Genomic DNA, 17,245 nt, shown 5'->3' with positions numbered 1-17,245 from the left:
TCACTACAGGGTCAAATACCCTCAAAATGAGAAGAGCAGATATGAAAAAAGAGGCAGCAGGAAAGTCTTTTTCACAAGCTGCAAGACTGGTATCACTACACACCAAAGCAATGCCTGGACACCAAGACATATGCTTGAATATCAGCAGTTATGCTCACTTTGAATTCAGCCACTCCAGAGAAGCCTAGAGAGCTTTAATATATCAGTGAAATTTCCTTCGTGGTCTTCATTCAACCTCACTGCTGGAGAAGTGTGTGTGTAATTCCTGTTTCTCATACACATCTTGAAGACTTATTTCCTACTCCTCCCACTCCTTATTTCTTTTATGCTAACAGTGAGCTTACAGAGAAGGGTACTGTTCCTTACCCCAAGACACTTTCAGTTCTAAAAAATTATACAATAAAGAATTCTTCTAGAAAGGAATGAGAAAAATAGTCCATCTGATCCCTGCTGATTTTACCCTTATCTCCAGTCCAAGAGTGGTTACCATATCTTATAAATTGAGATACAAATACAACGAATTCCAATTAAAAAGACCTCTGTTTTCTCCTCAAAAATTATAGCTAAGGGCAGCTTCTAGAAAGTGAAGAGAAGGATAATTTTCCTTGCTTATCTTGCACAAAATATAGAACAGCTCCTGTTGGTTGTTTTGAATTATGCCCTTAAGGTTTGGCTTCAAAACAGAGGAAACCAGATTGTCACAGATTTAGACTGTTGTGCTCTTAGAGCAGTATATCTAAATTTTAGGTATCTGAAAAATCCTTTGTGGTCAGCTTTGTCTCCAGCCAGTAGACAGCAGCAGTATCAAACCAGCAATTACTTTCAGATGCTGCTTGATTTTGGGGAGAGGCGCACACACATTACCAAAGATAGATAAGTAAGGAATAAGTGAACCAGTGCGATTTATAATAGTGGCTGGACTAGCTACAGCAAGATCTGGTTTCATCATGCATGTCACTTAGCCTTTGCACTAGAGAAGCAGCCCAGCTAACTAGCATAAAAGTGTGAATGAAGTCATCCTAACAAATGGGCACACCTAACCTCCAAGTGCGATCATATATTAGCCAATGGACTGTTCCTATTACCCAAGCAGATGCCTATTAAAAGTTTTACTGGTGTAGGTGAACTCAAAATAGCAATTGCTGCCACTTGTTACAACAGGAGCAACAATGTCTGACCACAAAACTATAGCAGTTCTGAACTGAAAGGCATGTTCAGTTAGATGAGATACCAGAGATTTGTGATATTATTTTTATTTGTTGTGAAGTGGCACAGGACACTGTGCCACTGGTTGATTCACTCTGGTGACTAGCAAAAGCCAAACACTGCTTAAGTAGCTAAAAGTGTTTTGCCCTGCATCCAAAACCAGAATATTTCTAGAATACTCTAGATATTCTAGAAAACAAAGGGTGGTTGACATATTTAGCTTGTTTATAGAGGTGGTCTTTCAAGAAACACCTCTTTCTAAACTGTAGTAGTAGAGCATCCAGCAGCGCTGCTGCTAGGAAACCAATTCAGCAGTTACAACAAATGCTAATCTGTAGCTCAAAAGACTCTAAACAGTAACCAGCACATCTGCAGGGTACACTGCAACAGTAACTCTACCTTCTTCACTGTTACTGATGGGCATTACAGGCTGGCTAAAGACACACCACTCTGACGGCGTGCCATGAGACCATCTTTACATCAAAGCATGCACTGAGTGCACTGTGTAATTTTATTCCTGAACATGAAAACTTCTTAAGAAGCTCTATTTTCGAACCTAAGCGTCTTCAGCATCTTTATCCTACATGGCTGCTTCAGGACCCCATGCAAATCTGGCCATGACAAGAAACACATCTCTCAGAGCAGAACAAAAATTTAGGTGAATAATGAAATGTTACATTCTTCACAGATCATGGAGTTTTGTTACAAATTCCACGCAATATCTGGAAAGTCAATTAAGCACAAAGTCACCTATTTCACTGACTGCTTACTAGCAGCACAAAAACCTAGAATGAGTAGGCGTAGAAACAGAAGGACAAGAACAGGACTGGATACAGCAGTTCCACAGCTCCAGGGGAAGTATGCTTACCATACAAGTAGAAATCTCCACTGATACTACTACTACTAGCAAGAGGCTAAACATGATGTACAGCCTAATGTCTCTCCTAATGCCATTTGGAAAATGGTCCTGAGGACCTCCATATTTATGTCTGTCTTCCTCACTGCTCCAGCCTCATATCCACCCCTCCTATCACACTAGAGCTGATAAATCACAGCTGCCCTAATTGCTGAGTGGGTTCCTGTATTCTTGCTGACAAAGAAACCCTGCCACAGTCTGAGACATTTCGTTAAGTGCTCAAACACCACACTGATAAGAGCAGTATTATGCTTAGACAGAAGTATGATTGGGTAGTAAAGTCCTTACTAGGCTTAATCCTAAACCTGGAACAAAGTTTCAGTCTGGGCACCAGCACAACATAACTGAAGTTCTGCAGACCCTACATACATATGTATGATTCAGTTATGGGGACCAGGGTAGTGAAATACTGTTAATTAACACAATAGGGAAGGGCCCTACAAATAGAAACAGCCTACTCCATACTGTACTCAGGTGTTGCCTTTGTGCTTGGAAAAAGATTTTCTTCTCTGTAATTCATTAACCTACAAGCTTATCAAGGTAGGAGTGAAGAACTTACTTCCAGCATGGAAACCAGCAGTCAAACTGAGCAGAAATACTTACGTCACTCTTCCTGAACTTTGCTTTTAAGCTCTTCATGCTGATCACATTCAACCTTCCAAACCTTTGAGGAGCTTTTTATCCTTCTTCAATATCTAAACAAAAAAGAAAGAAAAATAAGATTCCAACTCGATACCATTCAGTTCACTGGCAGCCAAGTCTGAATTGAATTTGCATACCTATATCACCCTTTGAGGATTTAGCCCTCAAGCTCTAAGAAAGATTAACAGCTAGCTAAGGAAACGTTCTGTTTCTCCAGACTTAAAAGCAAGCCTAAGTCTGACCACTGAAGAACAGAACAAACCTTTACCAAAAGCTCAAGTATGTATCACATTATACTAGCTACGTCTCTACATAATTAGATCACCAACATGTTCATGTACAAGCAGACTTCTCTGCCCAGTGCTTATTTTAACCTTATCACCAGGGTAGCCATTTGTGAAGTGGCAAAAGTAAAGTCACTCATTAAAACTTCACTATCCTTTCGCCATGGGTCTGCACTGGGTAACGGAAGTACCGCCACTATTGTATGCACAAGCCTAACCACTGACCAAATTCAAAATTATACTTAAACCATGCATGACACACACTAGGATAGCTCAACACAACATAGCAGATAGAATCATCTGAGCAAGAGAGAGGTTACTCCTGGAAGAATTGTTTTAGATTCTTCCTCATAAGAATTTTTATCTGTATTCTTAGAGTCATAGCTGCTTATAACTTGGCAGTGCACTATCACAGTCGTGTTTCCCCCTTCCTCCCTTTCATGCAGAGAAAACCAGCAGTTGAACAAACATATAAAACTAGTGCAACAGACAAGCTGCAAACTCTCACAGAGGAATGGGGTGCCAGCGTCTAGAGCAAAGTTTTCTACAGAAATCTTCAATTACACCACATATTGCCAACCCAGGACAAACCTAACAGTGAAGAGCATGCTAAAGCAGCATGGCAATGTGCTTTTTCCTACAGAACAGCAGAAAAACTTAATGAAGGAGCAACGTACATCTGGATTGGCAAATCCACCCATGTAAAAATGTTCCACATTTCTTGTCTTACAGTATGCTTACTGAAAATAATTAGTAACTTTCATCTGCAAGTTCTAGCTGCTATACAAATTCTTTCTGAAAGAACAGTTTAAAGTAAAGGATGTTCAGCTGTATAAACTTCCTCCCTCCACCCTAGAAGGAAAGTAGAAGAAGTTTTACAAATCTAGTCAGATAAATAAATAACTGAAATGAGGACTGGAGCATAAATTCAAATAGGTCACGCAGGGTCACTATGTTTCACGTTACTCTTCAGAAAGAGTTGATTACAGTTTGATAAGCAAAGTGAGACTCAATTGTTTCATAAAAGTACATCTCATTATTGTGAGGCAAGCTGCTATGTAATCATCATCACTCTACTACGAGTTTTAAAATTCCAACTATGCAGTATACTCTTAGTAGAATATATATGAATGCTTCTACAAAATACAAAGCTAAGTACCAGTCAGGAATAGCAATTAGTACTAAGTAAACACGTCATTTAGTTCAACCCCATATTTATCTGATAACCAGTTAGGACAAACTCAAGCACCTTTCTTCAAAAAAACCCCAAACAAACAAAAAATCCCATATAGTACGTACACACAAACACATTTCCCACAGGCCACACCCCTCCAACAGGTAACAATAGGTAATGTGGATGGGGTAATTCTGTAAGTTGTTAAATATCATTAAATCTAATTAAATTACTGTAAGTCTAATTAAGCAGTCATTTTGAAGTCATGTCAGATTCCTGACTGATTCCAGGCATATGAAGAGGGGTTTCATCCAAAGTTCTCGCATTTAATCACAAGGAGAATGGGCTCGTGGCATTTTGTTTAATTCTTTATTATGCAAAAGGAAAAAAGGAAAATAGATTTTGCAACTTTTCACTCCGTGACTTAACTGACAATTTCTTAGCTCCTTTTTGGGCTGAGTGGTGTATTTGTAAAACAGTAATAATCTTTTGGTTTGTAACAAAAAAAATTGCAACAATCAAAAAGAAGGAATTATTTCATGTTGCCTTCAGAGAAGCATATTGCTTTATTTCTGCTACACCTACTCAAACTTTGGAGGAAGTGTTTAAATTGCACAACAGCTGTCACAACCTGCACTGGAAAGGAGCCTGAACCTCAGCAAGAGACTAATAATCTCCTAAATCATCCTCTAGTAACACTAAGGATGATGAAAACTGCAAAGACCAGAAATGCCAGGGTACAGACAAGACAAATACCATTACTTATCTGGATTTCTTTACATACAACATGAAAAAAAAAAAGAAAAACAGAGAGAAAACGTAGGACAAAACCCCAAGCTGTTTTTAAAACTTTTGCGAAAAACAAAAACCCCTGACAATATAAAGGAACTTTAAAGATGTGAAACATTATGTAATATCCCATGAAATCCAAAATTTAACAGGACTTTTTATTTTAAAACTGAAATATATTTGACTAAAATAAGTGAATTGTTTAGTCAGACCAGTTAATAAAATATAAAGAAATCCTATGCGTGGGCAATTGAAAACAAGAAATCTTTCCTCACATACAGATTGCCAAAGAATTGTCTGCTGTAGATTTTCTCCTTCCTACTCCCTCACCATTTTTGTCTCCTATGGATGACAAAATTTGTTATCACTCCCAAGGAGAACAAAATACCCAACTACAAGGCTAGGGGAGAGATGACAACTCCTTGTAGGAATACACACAGAACAGCTGCAAAGCTGGGCTCTCTTCTCTGAGGAACCGGTAATAGAGTCTAACTAACAAGATCTGCAAGCACTCCCAAGATGTTAGTTTTCCCCCTTTGAGGAAGGAAGAAGTGTTTCTATCAGAATACAACTTGTTTTTCCCACAGGATACTTCACCTTTTGCCTAAATGCATTTTATACATTGAATGTGAAACTCAAATCCTCAGCATAATTAAAAAAGCATGAACAAGCACACAAAACCAGCATTCCCAAGCTTAGTATGTGTCACATCTGCGCTTATCCCATAAGAAAAAGTAAGCACAAATATTAATATTACAGTTTAAGCATTATAATGCCCATAATCCTTCAACTGTAGAGACAGAAATGCACGGAGAGGGCTATCTTTTCTTGGCACTGTTTAAAGGAGGAAGTCACCTCTCACAGGGTGTAATTATTGGAATTTATGCAAAAAGAGGTCAGCATCCTGATTCAGCAGAGCTTTATGACAACTGTTCATTTGCCAGAGGGGGGATAAAAGGAAGCGCCATTAATACTCTTGATAGGAAGTGACTACTAGAAATTCACTAGGGAGCATGAAGACACTTCAAAACAGTATTTCTGCAATGAATCACAGGTACTAACAAGAAGCATTCTCTACTAATAGTGGCATTTCTCTGCTTTCAGAACAAATGTGGTAATAAATACCGAGAGCTGCCCTTTTATAGCTGCAGCAAGTTAGTAGCAGAAAAGTGCTTAACTCCAGGGATACTCAACAGCTAATGCCGATCATGTGCTTTTAACCATTAGATCCAAAATTAAATATCTAGTCCTCCATCTCATCTGCCTTTAGCTTAATGCTAAGAAATGGCCTTGAGGAATACAAGCCACAATAACATCTTTAGGTTGGTGGTAAACCTATCTAGTTCAAACAAGAGACATTGAAGTGGTGGTAATCTTTGGCCCCAATAATTTCACTGTGACTGTATTTTAATACACAATACAATCTTTAGGTTTAAACGTAGGAAACAGATTAGGATAATCTTCCCCACTGATTTACAGCGAGATTTGTGGAAACCACAGTAACCAATAATACTGATATTTTTTCCCTTTCATGAAATTGCATTAAAATCAGAGTAAGGCCTTTCAAACAATGTTACAATTAACTCCTTGAACAGCCAAAGATCCAGTGATGCAACAGTGAAAAGCCATAGTTTCACTAAGTAAAACTACAAGTTTACAGTACAACCATATATAAATCCCATTAATGAGAGTCATGCTAATGAGAGTCACTCTTTACTGATTGATAAGTGTTGAATTCAATTAATTTAGGTGTCAAAAATCTTGCATCTCTTTCAGAACACCCTGAGAATCCTCCTTCTCACACAAAGCAATTCCAGAGCAAAGTGCAACTCATGTTGTCGACTAATTTCCCCTTCCCCTCCCAAAAATACTTCAAAAAACTTTTTTAACCATGAGAGGTTACAGACAATATTTACAGACTCCACGTCAGATCTGGCAACATACATGGGGGGAAGGGGAAATGAAAAAAGGGTTTGGAATGCAAAAGAGTCCTGTTGATGCTTGACAGGATTCACTTGTGTGAATACACCTAGTCACAGGGAAAAATAAAGGGCCCCAGAAGCGTCTTCCCCCAAAGAACAGCATCATCATTATTCTCTGGATGATCACTTTGTAAATCACAAGCCCTGCTCCACCCGGAAACACAAGCCTAGCAGCAGCCAGCACTGCAGTGCAGCCAGAGGCATCAACACTGATGTATCCCTTCTGCTGCTCACCTTCACTACCCCACTTTGCAAATGCTTCACGTGCCTGAGCTCCCCTGACCTACCATTCAATGCTATGAACATCCTCCAACCTAAGCTCTTAGCACTACCAAAGCCACAGTACTGCCTGGAGGCATTAGCCATTGCCCAGCCTCTTCGATTTCCACAGGAAGGCAGCAACCCCACTGTCCTAAAAAAATAACCACTGAACACTTCACCTCTGACTACCTTCCTATTTCCATCCAGCTGAGCATATTCTTCCACTTCTCAGGCCAAATTAGAAAAGCATGTATGATGTGACCAAAAGCAACAGGAACATTTCCCCACTCTTTATCAGCACAGCTCGGTTTTTCCATCTTGAGTAACCCACCCTACCATAGGAATAGTCAAATAGAACAGAATTTTTTAAACTCAATGTCACCTATAAAGACAAATAATTCTTGGCTTGGTTAATCCACTATTACTTACTAATGAAAACACACTGAAAAATGCACTGAGAAGCCCAAACACTACACAAGAGTGGGAGTGATTTATATACAGTTAATCCCACTCTAAATAGAATCAGACATCAGAGATAGCAAGGGCCTTGGGTAACTTAGTACAATCCCACTATCTGCTCACAAATCACTGGCAAGGATGTGCTGAACTGTACAAATTTAAGCATTTGAGCCCAAAAGTTAGAGCTCCATAGATATTGCAACACTAACAAATCTACGGCTATTGCTCCTCCCTGCAGAAGGCTTTGCAGCAACTCTACCCTTACACTTCCTTTTGATATTCAGAATTTTCAAATGTTAAATTTCATTTTAATGGATTTTAATGGATTCAGCTGAAGCAGTATCAGCCTCTGTGGATTTCATACAGCCAACACAAACCCAGACAACAAGGAAGACTGTGGATGTGGGGGGTATGTGCAGTTTGTTAAACAGTGTATTCAAATGCATTTCTTGACAGCGAGAAGAAAGCTTGCAACAAGAAGGCCTTAGACACAGCGAATTACAGGAGAAGGTTTGAGAAAAATCAAAATGTGACACTGCCCTGATCTGTTTACTTGGCATATTAGACAAGACTTTGGGCAAAATTCTAGCTCAAACGAAGTCCAGGCAAATTTGTCATTCACTCATTACATACAACTTTGCTCTGTTCTCACTCCAGTTCTTTTGTCTGGAAATGTCTGTCAACACACACCCAGCTCAATGAAGAGCACAGCAAAAGAGACAAGACTTGCATGAACTGGAACATACCACTGTCTTTCTCTGCTTTCAATTTCCCTGTCTCTAAAACAAAAAGGCCCCCTCTTGCACGCCCCTCAATTTTGAGACATCTCCTTTAGTTTGGTCACACATAAGACAGGCTGCAGTCCTGAAGACTTTTCCATGTTCAATGCTTACTTCAACAGGAAGAGACTCAAAATGAAGCATCCAGCTACAACTAGAAAAAAGAAAAATCACTGCAAAATCACACTAGTGAAATGTCAGTTCTTCAACGAGAAACCCACATAGGTAACAGCAGCTAGCACTTGTTTATACTTACTCCTTTCCTAATATTCTGTTATAAACCATCCAACTTCATGTTCTTCAGAATCTACAAGCACAACAAACTGTACAGTTGCAGTGTTAATTCTATGGAGAGACATATCTATGACTTTATAGATTAATATTCTGAAATAGCCTAAGGCAGAGCAGTCATCTATTAGGGTTGGAGATAGAAAGACAGGAACATCAAAGCAATTTAAATAAGACACTTGACAAGCCCCACTCCCATAAGTGCCTTGGAAGAGTATTCTACTGAAAGTAGTCCAGAAATACCTTCAGGGACTGTGTTGATAACACAGCTCCCCTATTCAGCTATCAAGTTCTTGGGCAGGGAAGATATTTTAGCTGATGAAAACGGAGTATTTTTTTTTTTTACACTTCTTTAAAATGGAGAGCTGCATGTGTTTCCATCCTTCAATAAAAAGCACTAGAAATTCAAATATTTTCTGTTCTGGAAGACTATCAATGCTATGAACTAGCAGGACATCAGCAAGATGAACACTGGCATCTTGGTAGATAGTATCTGTGGAATGGTACCTCTGCTGCTATTCAACAAGATCTGTCCAGGCTAGAGAGTGGGGCAGAGAGGAACCTCGTGAAGTTCTACAGAGGCAAGTGTAGAACTAGAATTCCTGCAGCTTATGAGGAATAACTTCATGGACCAGTACAGGTTAAGGGTTTGCCTGCTGAAAAGCAGCTTGGCTGAGAAGGACCTGGGAGTCCTGGCAGACAGGTTAACAATGAGCCAGCAGTGTGTCCTTGTGGACAAGAAGTCCGGTGGTATCCTGGGGTGCATTAGGAACAGTGTGGCCAGCACACTGAAGGAAATTATCCGCCTCCTCTGCTCAGGCCATATCTGGAGTGCTGTGTCCAACTCTCGGCTTCCTAGTGCAAAAAAGACAAGGAACTACTGGAGAGGGTCCAACAGAAGGCTACAGATACGTAAGGGGCTGGAGCACCTCTTCTCAGAGGAGAGGCTGAGAGAGTTCAGCTTGTTTAGCCTGAGAAGAGACAACTGAGAGAGGATCTTATCAATGCTTATAAATACCTTAAGGATGGATGTCAAGAAGAGGGGGCCAGACTCTTTTCAGAGGTATCCAGTGAAGGACAAGGGGCAACAAGCACATAATGAAACACAGGAAGTTCCATCTGAATATGAGGAAGACCTTCTTTACTACTTTACTTTGAAGGTGACGGAGCACTGGCTGCCCAAAGAGGCTTTGGAATCTCCTTTTCTGGAGATATTAAAAATCTGTCTGGTCATGATCCTGTGCAACCTGCTCTAGCTGACCCTGCTTTAGCAGGGTGGCTGGACTAGATGATCTCCAGAGGTCTCTTCCAACCCCAGCTATTCCGTGATATTAGTGATAATCAAGTGATGTCTGTCTCATTTTCTTCAGGTTCTAGAAACATATTTAATAGCAGCTGCACTAGGTGCTGCACAAATATTGGGGAAGATGTAGTGTTTAAGATACTTCTCCTAGCCTTCACAGACTTATGAATCTTCAGATCTCCTTTTGAGTTATTCAGGTAAGTCACTGTAAAAAAGGTCCTCAGGAAGCACTTGAGTGTCAAAACTCCACAGAGATATTTCAGGGTGCTCCAAAGCGCCTTTGGGAAGTCAGACATCTGCAATAACCAGCTGTAGTTCCCTGCCTCTCAGCAATTATGAGTAAAGAAATGGAACATCCTCAACTACCAAAGTTACAGAGTCACAAGCAGACCAGCATACTAATTATTTTTTCTATTGCAATGACTGAACAAACTTGGCTCTTCCTCCACTTTACCCACTTCCCCTATATATAGAAAAACCAACTGACCAAAAAAACCACATCTTGGTTTACAATATTTTGAGTACTAGCAATGGCTTCCAGGCACAAAACCAAGGGATGGCTATGACAGCTTCAGAAAATATATACAAGTTATTACAGCATTCATCTTAAATGCAAGATCTGCCTGCAGAGGAAAGACTTGAGTCAAGACCTAAAACTTCCCAGGAAGATACACTAACCACGAGTCTCTCCTTCAGAGGTGATCACCTCAAGTTCAGCACACTGACTACCACCATCACCTTCCAGGCATTACCAGCCATCCTGTCCTGGACCTCAACAAAAGGGAAGGATGCTTTCTTTCACTGCTGTGTCCTTCCACTCCAGCAGTCCTTGGCAAGTACCTGGGCTGGTGGCTAGTCCTAAGTGCCAGAGGGGAGCTTTAGTTGCTCCCACAATTTGCCAAACTTCCTTATGTCTCTGAGAGTTTGACTGTGACAAGCTCTGTTCTAATATATTACCTGAATTGCAGCTATTTGCACTACTTCCTCTGTATCCTGAAAGTGCATGATTAGATGACTCTCCAAATGAGACTCCAAATGACAGCTAGGATTGACAATTCTGAAAACAAGGCTCAAGCTACCTCAAATGCAGAGCTTTCACCTGCACACATTCACATGCACCTAGAAAGCAACTCCAAAAAATGCTGGCAAGTGAACAGGCTTCTCAGACATGCAAGAAGTATATACCCAGCATGAGAGCCAACCACTCAAATCTATAACCCCAGAAAATGATACAGATTGCTATGCTTCCACCTTGGAATTTTCAGTAGTCTACTATGTCTGCCATTAAGTAAGACACCAAAGCTCTGAATTTATTTGTTCTAGTTTTCCTTGGTTTTTTCTCTGTAGTTATTCCAAGCATTACCCCTGTGCAAAAAGAACTAGCCCACAATCAGCTCCCAAAAGGAATGTGATTAGGGTATTGTTGCAGGATTTAGAAAGTACCAACATCTTACACAAGAACTAGCTTTTATGTTTCTCCAATCACAGCTTCTCCCTCAAAAAAAGACACAAAGTCCTCAGCAGAAAAGTGCACAAACAAAGAGAGAAGGAGATGAGGCAAGTCAGTGTACCCTCTTGTGAAATGCTTACATCGCTTCATGAGATGAGCAGCCTCCTGCCTAGTCTTCTCTCCACTTGATGTTATCTATCTGTCTCTTGGTTCATGGAAGCAGAGGGGAGGAGGCAGCATTTTATTGCTTTGCTAGCGGACACACTCATGGAAGAGGGAAGAGAATAGCAGAGGGCCAATATTTTTAGAGACTGGAAGGATGGATGTCTGCTACTGCATAGTGACTTCTTGGCACTGAGCTTGGCTCCAACTCGAGAACCCTGAGATCATACCAAGTGTCGTCCTACTCACATGCTCTTTCACTCTGGTTCATACGGCTGTTATGGGATTCTTCTATCAGTAAATAAAATCTCACTGACAGCTTTGCATGAGTGGCCCAAGACAAGAGCCAAGCAGGTCATTGACAGATATTTACTAAATTCAGTTACACCTAGTTAATCCCAGACATCACAAGACCTTTCTAAAATGGTGTATATGTAGTTTTTAGTGTTTGATTTTTTTTTTTAGATAAGGCACACTAATCTTCAACACGCTGGAGTAAAGGAGAAGGGAGAAAAAGGAAAGAAGAGACTACAATTTCTACCAAAGTAGCACTAGAGTGGAAGTGTTTTGTATCAGTTCTGTAATAAGCACATTTATATTCACTATAGAAACAAACGGGAAAATTTTTCAGAGATCCTGAAACGTTGTTAAGGCAGAATTTAATGACTCTCTTCATACGGATAAAGTCAAGAATGTCACAAGTGGCGACAGCAGACTGTAGATGGCTCGTGCTGCCAAACGCTGTGCTAGAGAAAAATCTTTCCCGTGCCTTGTGGGAAGTTAGAAGCACAGGTTCCTGGTTAAACTCGATACGATTCCTTAAGCAGACCACCTAAATTTTTTTTAGCAGCTACAGAAAAATCTGGATCCTTTAAGCCCGCGCTGCCAGGGGAAGGCGCAGCCCCTCCGTGTGCCCGTGGGGTGCGAGGAGCCGGGGGTGGCAGAGGGGTGCGGGGAGCCCTTCCCCGGGCTCCCCCCAAGCCCCCGGGGAGAGCACCGAGACACCCTTTCCGACCGGACCGAACAATTTGAGAGTCCCTCCAGGAGCGTATTTAATCCTATCAGGGCGCCCCGGGAGCGGCACTGCCGGGGCTCGGCCGGACCCGGCTGTCAGGGACCGGCGACCCCCGTCCCTGGGCGGCGGGGGCGGCTCCGCCCGGGGCTCAGGGACCCGCGGAGACCCCCGAGAGGCGGGCAGGGGTGCAGGGCGGGGGACCGGCGGTGCCACCGCTCAGCCCCGAGGGCAGTTGTCACTGCCGGCCACGCATCTTGAGAGGAAAGGAAAAAAAAACAGACAAAACATAAAACCACGAAGTAAATAAAAAGAAATAGCCAAGCGCCGGTGACTCACGGGCTGCGTCCCCGCGCTGCTCTCCGCTCCCCCCGCACCGGCCAAACGGGGCTCTCCGGCAGGGAGAAGGGAGAAGTTCCCTCCTGTTGCACCCTGCGGGGGGTTCCCCCGCTCGGGCTCCTCGCGGGGAAGCGCCCCGCGGCCGCGGAGCCCCCGCGCCGGGCGGCGGAGGCGGGAGCAGGTGGGCGCCGCACACAAAGCCCCATTCACAGCGCCCGCCGCTGCCGAGCGCGCACGGACCCTCCTCCTCCTCCTCCTCCTCCTCTTCCCGCCGCCGCCTCCCGCCGAGCCGCGCTCTCACCTCATGGAGCAGCCACGTTCCGCTACGCCCGCGCGAGTGTCCCGGGAGCCGCGCACGGAGCGATCCGGGCGCTGCCGAAGGGCGGAGCGGCGGCGCCCCGGGACACTCGGGGGCGGGATGGGGCGGGATGGGGCGGGATGGGAGGGGGCGGAACATCACCGCGCGGCCACGTGACCGCGGGGGCTCCGGCCCCCCGCGGGGAGGGGGGCGGAGAAGGGGCGCAGGTCTATCTCTGTGCCCCTGCCCGGAGGAGGGGCTGCTGAGGGGAAAGGGTCCTCTGGGGGGGCTTGTGGGGGTCGCTTCAGGGAGACCACCCTGCTGGCTCAGGGCTGGAGCGGGGGTATGTGTGGGAAGGGTGTGTGTGGAATCACGGAGTATCCCGGGCTGGAAGGGACCCCACGGGAATCATCAAAGTCCTGCTCCAGGCCCTGCATGGAACAACCCCAGGAATCACACCATGTGCCTGAGAGCACTGTCCAAGTGCTTCTTGGACTCTATCATGCTTGGTGCTGGGGAGTCTTTTCCAGTGCCCAACTACCCTCTGAGTGAAGAACCTTTTCCTGATATCCAACCTAAACCTCCCTCAGACTCAGCCTCCCACCATACCCTGAAGTCCTGTCACTGGTCACCAGAAAAAAGGGATCAGTGCCTGCCCCTCCTCATGAGGAAGTTGTAGACTGTGATGTGGTTTTCCCTCAGTCTTCTCTTGTCCAGGCTGAAGGTGGGTGACAAGTTGCTGCCACTTCTGGATGCCTTCAGGTCTCCCCAGGAGAAAGCTGGGGGTGGGAGGCAAATGTGCGTCAAATTCTTCAAGAAGCACAAGTGCCTCAGCACATGCAGGAAGTCCTGAACTTTGGTTCTCTCTAAAGCTTCTCTGTGCATCAAATTCCTCTTTTTCAGACTCCTAGGTAGGAAGAATTGCTTCAGAAGAAAGAAAGTGCTCTATGACTATTGTAGTGCTTGGTTACATAGTAGCTAGAGGTCAGAGAATCACGAGTGGGTTTTATAGGTGTACCAAGGTTCTGATTCACTGGATGTGCTTCAGAAGTCTCTTTTCTGTGTAGGTCAAACCCTTCTTCTTAAAGCTGAATCTCCAGAGTGCCCTTTCTTGAGTATTCTGGCAAGCTGATGGAAAACCACCTTGATATCTCACCAAAAAGATCACCTATGCAACACCTTGGGCAATGTGTCAACAAATTAACCTGTTAAGTGAGTTGGTGAGCCTCTGCCTGTAATCTCACCACAAAAGTCCTACCAGTGCTGCTGCCTATCATGTCCTCCCAGAGCTGCTTCCCATGGTGTCCTGCTCATCTACTGGTCCCACTCACCGCAACTGGGTTCCCTGCCTGAGAAGTTCTCCTTCAATCTCTGTGATCACTCTTATCTTCTTTGTTCTCGACAGTATCCACACCTTCTAAAGTGGCAAACAGTACAGGGAGGAAATGAGCACTTCAAAACTTCAGATCTTTATTGTAATAGTGGCAAGTATTGTTATTAAACAAATACACTTGATTATCACCAGAAGCACACTTTCCTCTGCTAATCTGCAGTTCTTACCTTGGTCAGTTTGTTCTGCATGTGTTTTACCTCCGAGGATAGCCATCATTGTGCCAGCACTGTTTCCTCTCTTTTTTCTAATAAAAAAGACACACCCCAAAATGTTAATCTAATATAGTTAACAATGAGAATTTAATTCACATGAAATAGAAAAAACAGGAAAAAACATTTCCCTGCAATGCTAGCTCATCAGCTACAAAACGTCACATTTATTATTGAATTATTTTTAATTACTGTTATTTTTAAAAGCCTAATATATGTGTACAGTATGGTTAGAAAGTCTCCTAAGTACTTGTACCAACAGCAGCAAAATTCTGCATGATCATGTGTTTCTAACATGAAAATGTTAGTTAGTCACTATTTCTTGCATTTGAATAGTTTGACCAGGTAGCATTTTTATTTCCATTTTCAATGCCAGCACGTAATAAAGAAGGAGTTTGGATATGTTTGCATGGGATGCTCACATATAAAATGACACATGAATAATAGATACTACCTTCTGTCTACAGTATTATAAAATGCTCAGTTCTTGAGAACTGGGAAATACCATATTTACTGGTTCCCAGAGAAGGATTGTTCATCATCTTATAAACTGTGGACTAGGATAAAGGCTTTGGGCTTTGTTGTGACAGCAAGCTTAAATGCATTAAACCAAACTGATCTGTCTGACAGAATCTGACTGCCCTCTAGGTTAAGTCTCCTTGCATGGAATACTGTTCCTTAAACTTTTCTTTCTGAGCCCCCTTTTGGGTTTCCCTCCAAGGGTCAGGCGTTGCCTCTCATTCAAAACACGCCTATGTAATTTTGGGGCTGAAGCCTCTGCAGTCAGAGGACAAGGCTGGGAGCTGGGTGAGCTCAGCTCTATTTCAAATTTTGCCCTCAGTGTGCTGTAGGACTCTGATATAGTCATGTTTTTCCACCTGTGCTTCTACTATGGGACATACGCAATTTTCTGAGAGTTTCATTGAATGCTCAGCATAAGCTAACAGAAATTGTTAGCAAGACAAAGAGAATGTAATCTGCAAGAGACAGAAGGTAAAGTACATACTACACAAGCAGCTTCTCTCAAAATCTAAGTATTAGCATGTCGGCTGTGTCACAGCCTTCACAAGCCTCTCTGTTCCTTTGTAGAGCAGGCATGAGGCGAGGATGGGAGAGGAAAAGAACATCCTCATCTGCTCAGACTCCTGGAAAATGTGAGGGTTTGAAGTCAGTTTTGACTGGGAGTTGGCTGCCCATGGTGAGGACATAATGAAACCACCCATGCATTCCTCACCACTACTCCAGAAGGGAGAGGCCTGGAAGTGGCTTAAAGATGTCTTTAATCACATCTTCTCACTCTGTCTTGATAGCATCTGCTAATTAGCTTACTTGTTAATTTTTTTTTATTCTGCTCCTGGCTAGTTGTTAAAATTTTTTCTGCTGCCTCTGGCTACTGCCTTTGGCAGAACACAAAGCACTGGTCACATCTCAGCCTAGAAATTATTTGCAAAGGAAATCATATTCCCAAGCTGGCTGATCATTTCCCTGCTTCCTTCAAGCAGCTTAAACCTGTTCTATCAGCTGTAAATGCTGCATTTTTTACTTCCCTTGTTGGACTTGTTCTGATCTAATTATTTTCAATTGGAATCTAATTTGTTTTACTAATACTGGCTGTTATTTTTTGGTGAGGTACAATTTAAATAAAGTTTGGGTTTAGATTTTGAGACATAGTTTTTTCCCAGACTGTTCTTTGCTTACAGCAAAATATTTTTTTCATCCTTTGTAACAGATGTCCCCCTTAAATGCAGGAATCTCTGTGGTAACAAGCAGGAGAGTTAAAAAGTGTCATTTTTATCTGCTCCCACCAGAGCACTTTCTTTTTTTAATAACTTGTTAGCACAGAAAGGAGGTGCTTGATGCCTCTTCACAATATGGTATGTTTCAGAAAACTTGGTTGAGAATTTTTTGCCTTTACTGTTTCTGTGCTCTCGATATGGCAACTACAATGGGCCTGAGAGGGTCAACACAGGGGAAACACTAGAAATTTAAGAAACTCACAACTGGAGCTGCTCAGACTGAGCTCTTAACTGAGACAGAATCTTCTGAGAGAGGAAAGCCTACCTAGGAACTTCTTTTACTTTGAACTGAACTTTCAAAGAGTTAAGCAAAAATCCAGTAGTACTTGCAGGGAATTATCTAGATTATTTCAATTCATTTGAAAGATGGGTATTTCCTCTGCCTCCACCAACCTTCCTTCTTTCTCATGGTTTTTACATCTGCACTCTGCTTCTTGCACCTTTCTGCATGGAGTGCTAGTTTATAATTTGACCTCTTCAGGGTCCCAGGTGACATTTCTAGG

General features: G+C 42.7%; 1 protein-coding gene across 2 annotated transcripts in view; it reads right to left on the bottom strand.

Annotated features, from left to right (window-relative positions):
* The window catches only part of RAI14 (retinoic acid induced 14), an 88,326-nt gene extending 74,870 nt beyond the window's left edge, over positions 1–13,456 (bottom strand). For both annotated transcript variants that reach the window (XM_017811322.1, XM_017811323.1), the window contains exons 1-2: positions 13,348–13,456; positions 2,726–2,817 (exon numbers count right to left, since the gene is read on the bottom strand). In XM_017811322.1, the coding sequence (XP_017666811.1) occupies positions 2,726–2,761 (36 nt within the window). In that variant the 5' untranslated portion in view covers positions 2,762–2,817; positions 13,348–13,456. The remainder of the gene's footprint in view (positions 1–2,725; positions 2,818–13,347) is intronic.
* Positions 13,457–17,245: the final 3,789 nt, after the last annotated feature.

Source organism: Lepidothrix coronata, unplaced genomic scaffold (genome assembly GCF_001604755.1).
Source record: "Lepidothrix coronata isolate B3197 unplaced genomic scaffold, Lepidothrix_coronata-1.0 Scaffold31, whole genome shotgun sequence".
NCBI classification, from domain to species: Eukaryota; Metazoa; Chordata; class Aves; order Passeriformes; family Pipridae; genus Lepidothrix; species Lepidothrix coronata.
The sequence above is the reverse complement of the archived record's forward strand: the minus strand, read 5'-3'. Positions and strand labels throughout refer to the sequence as shown.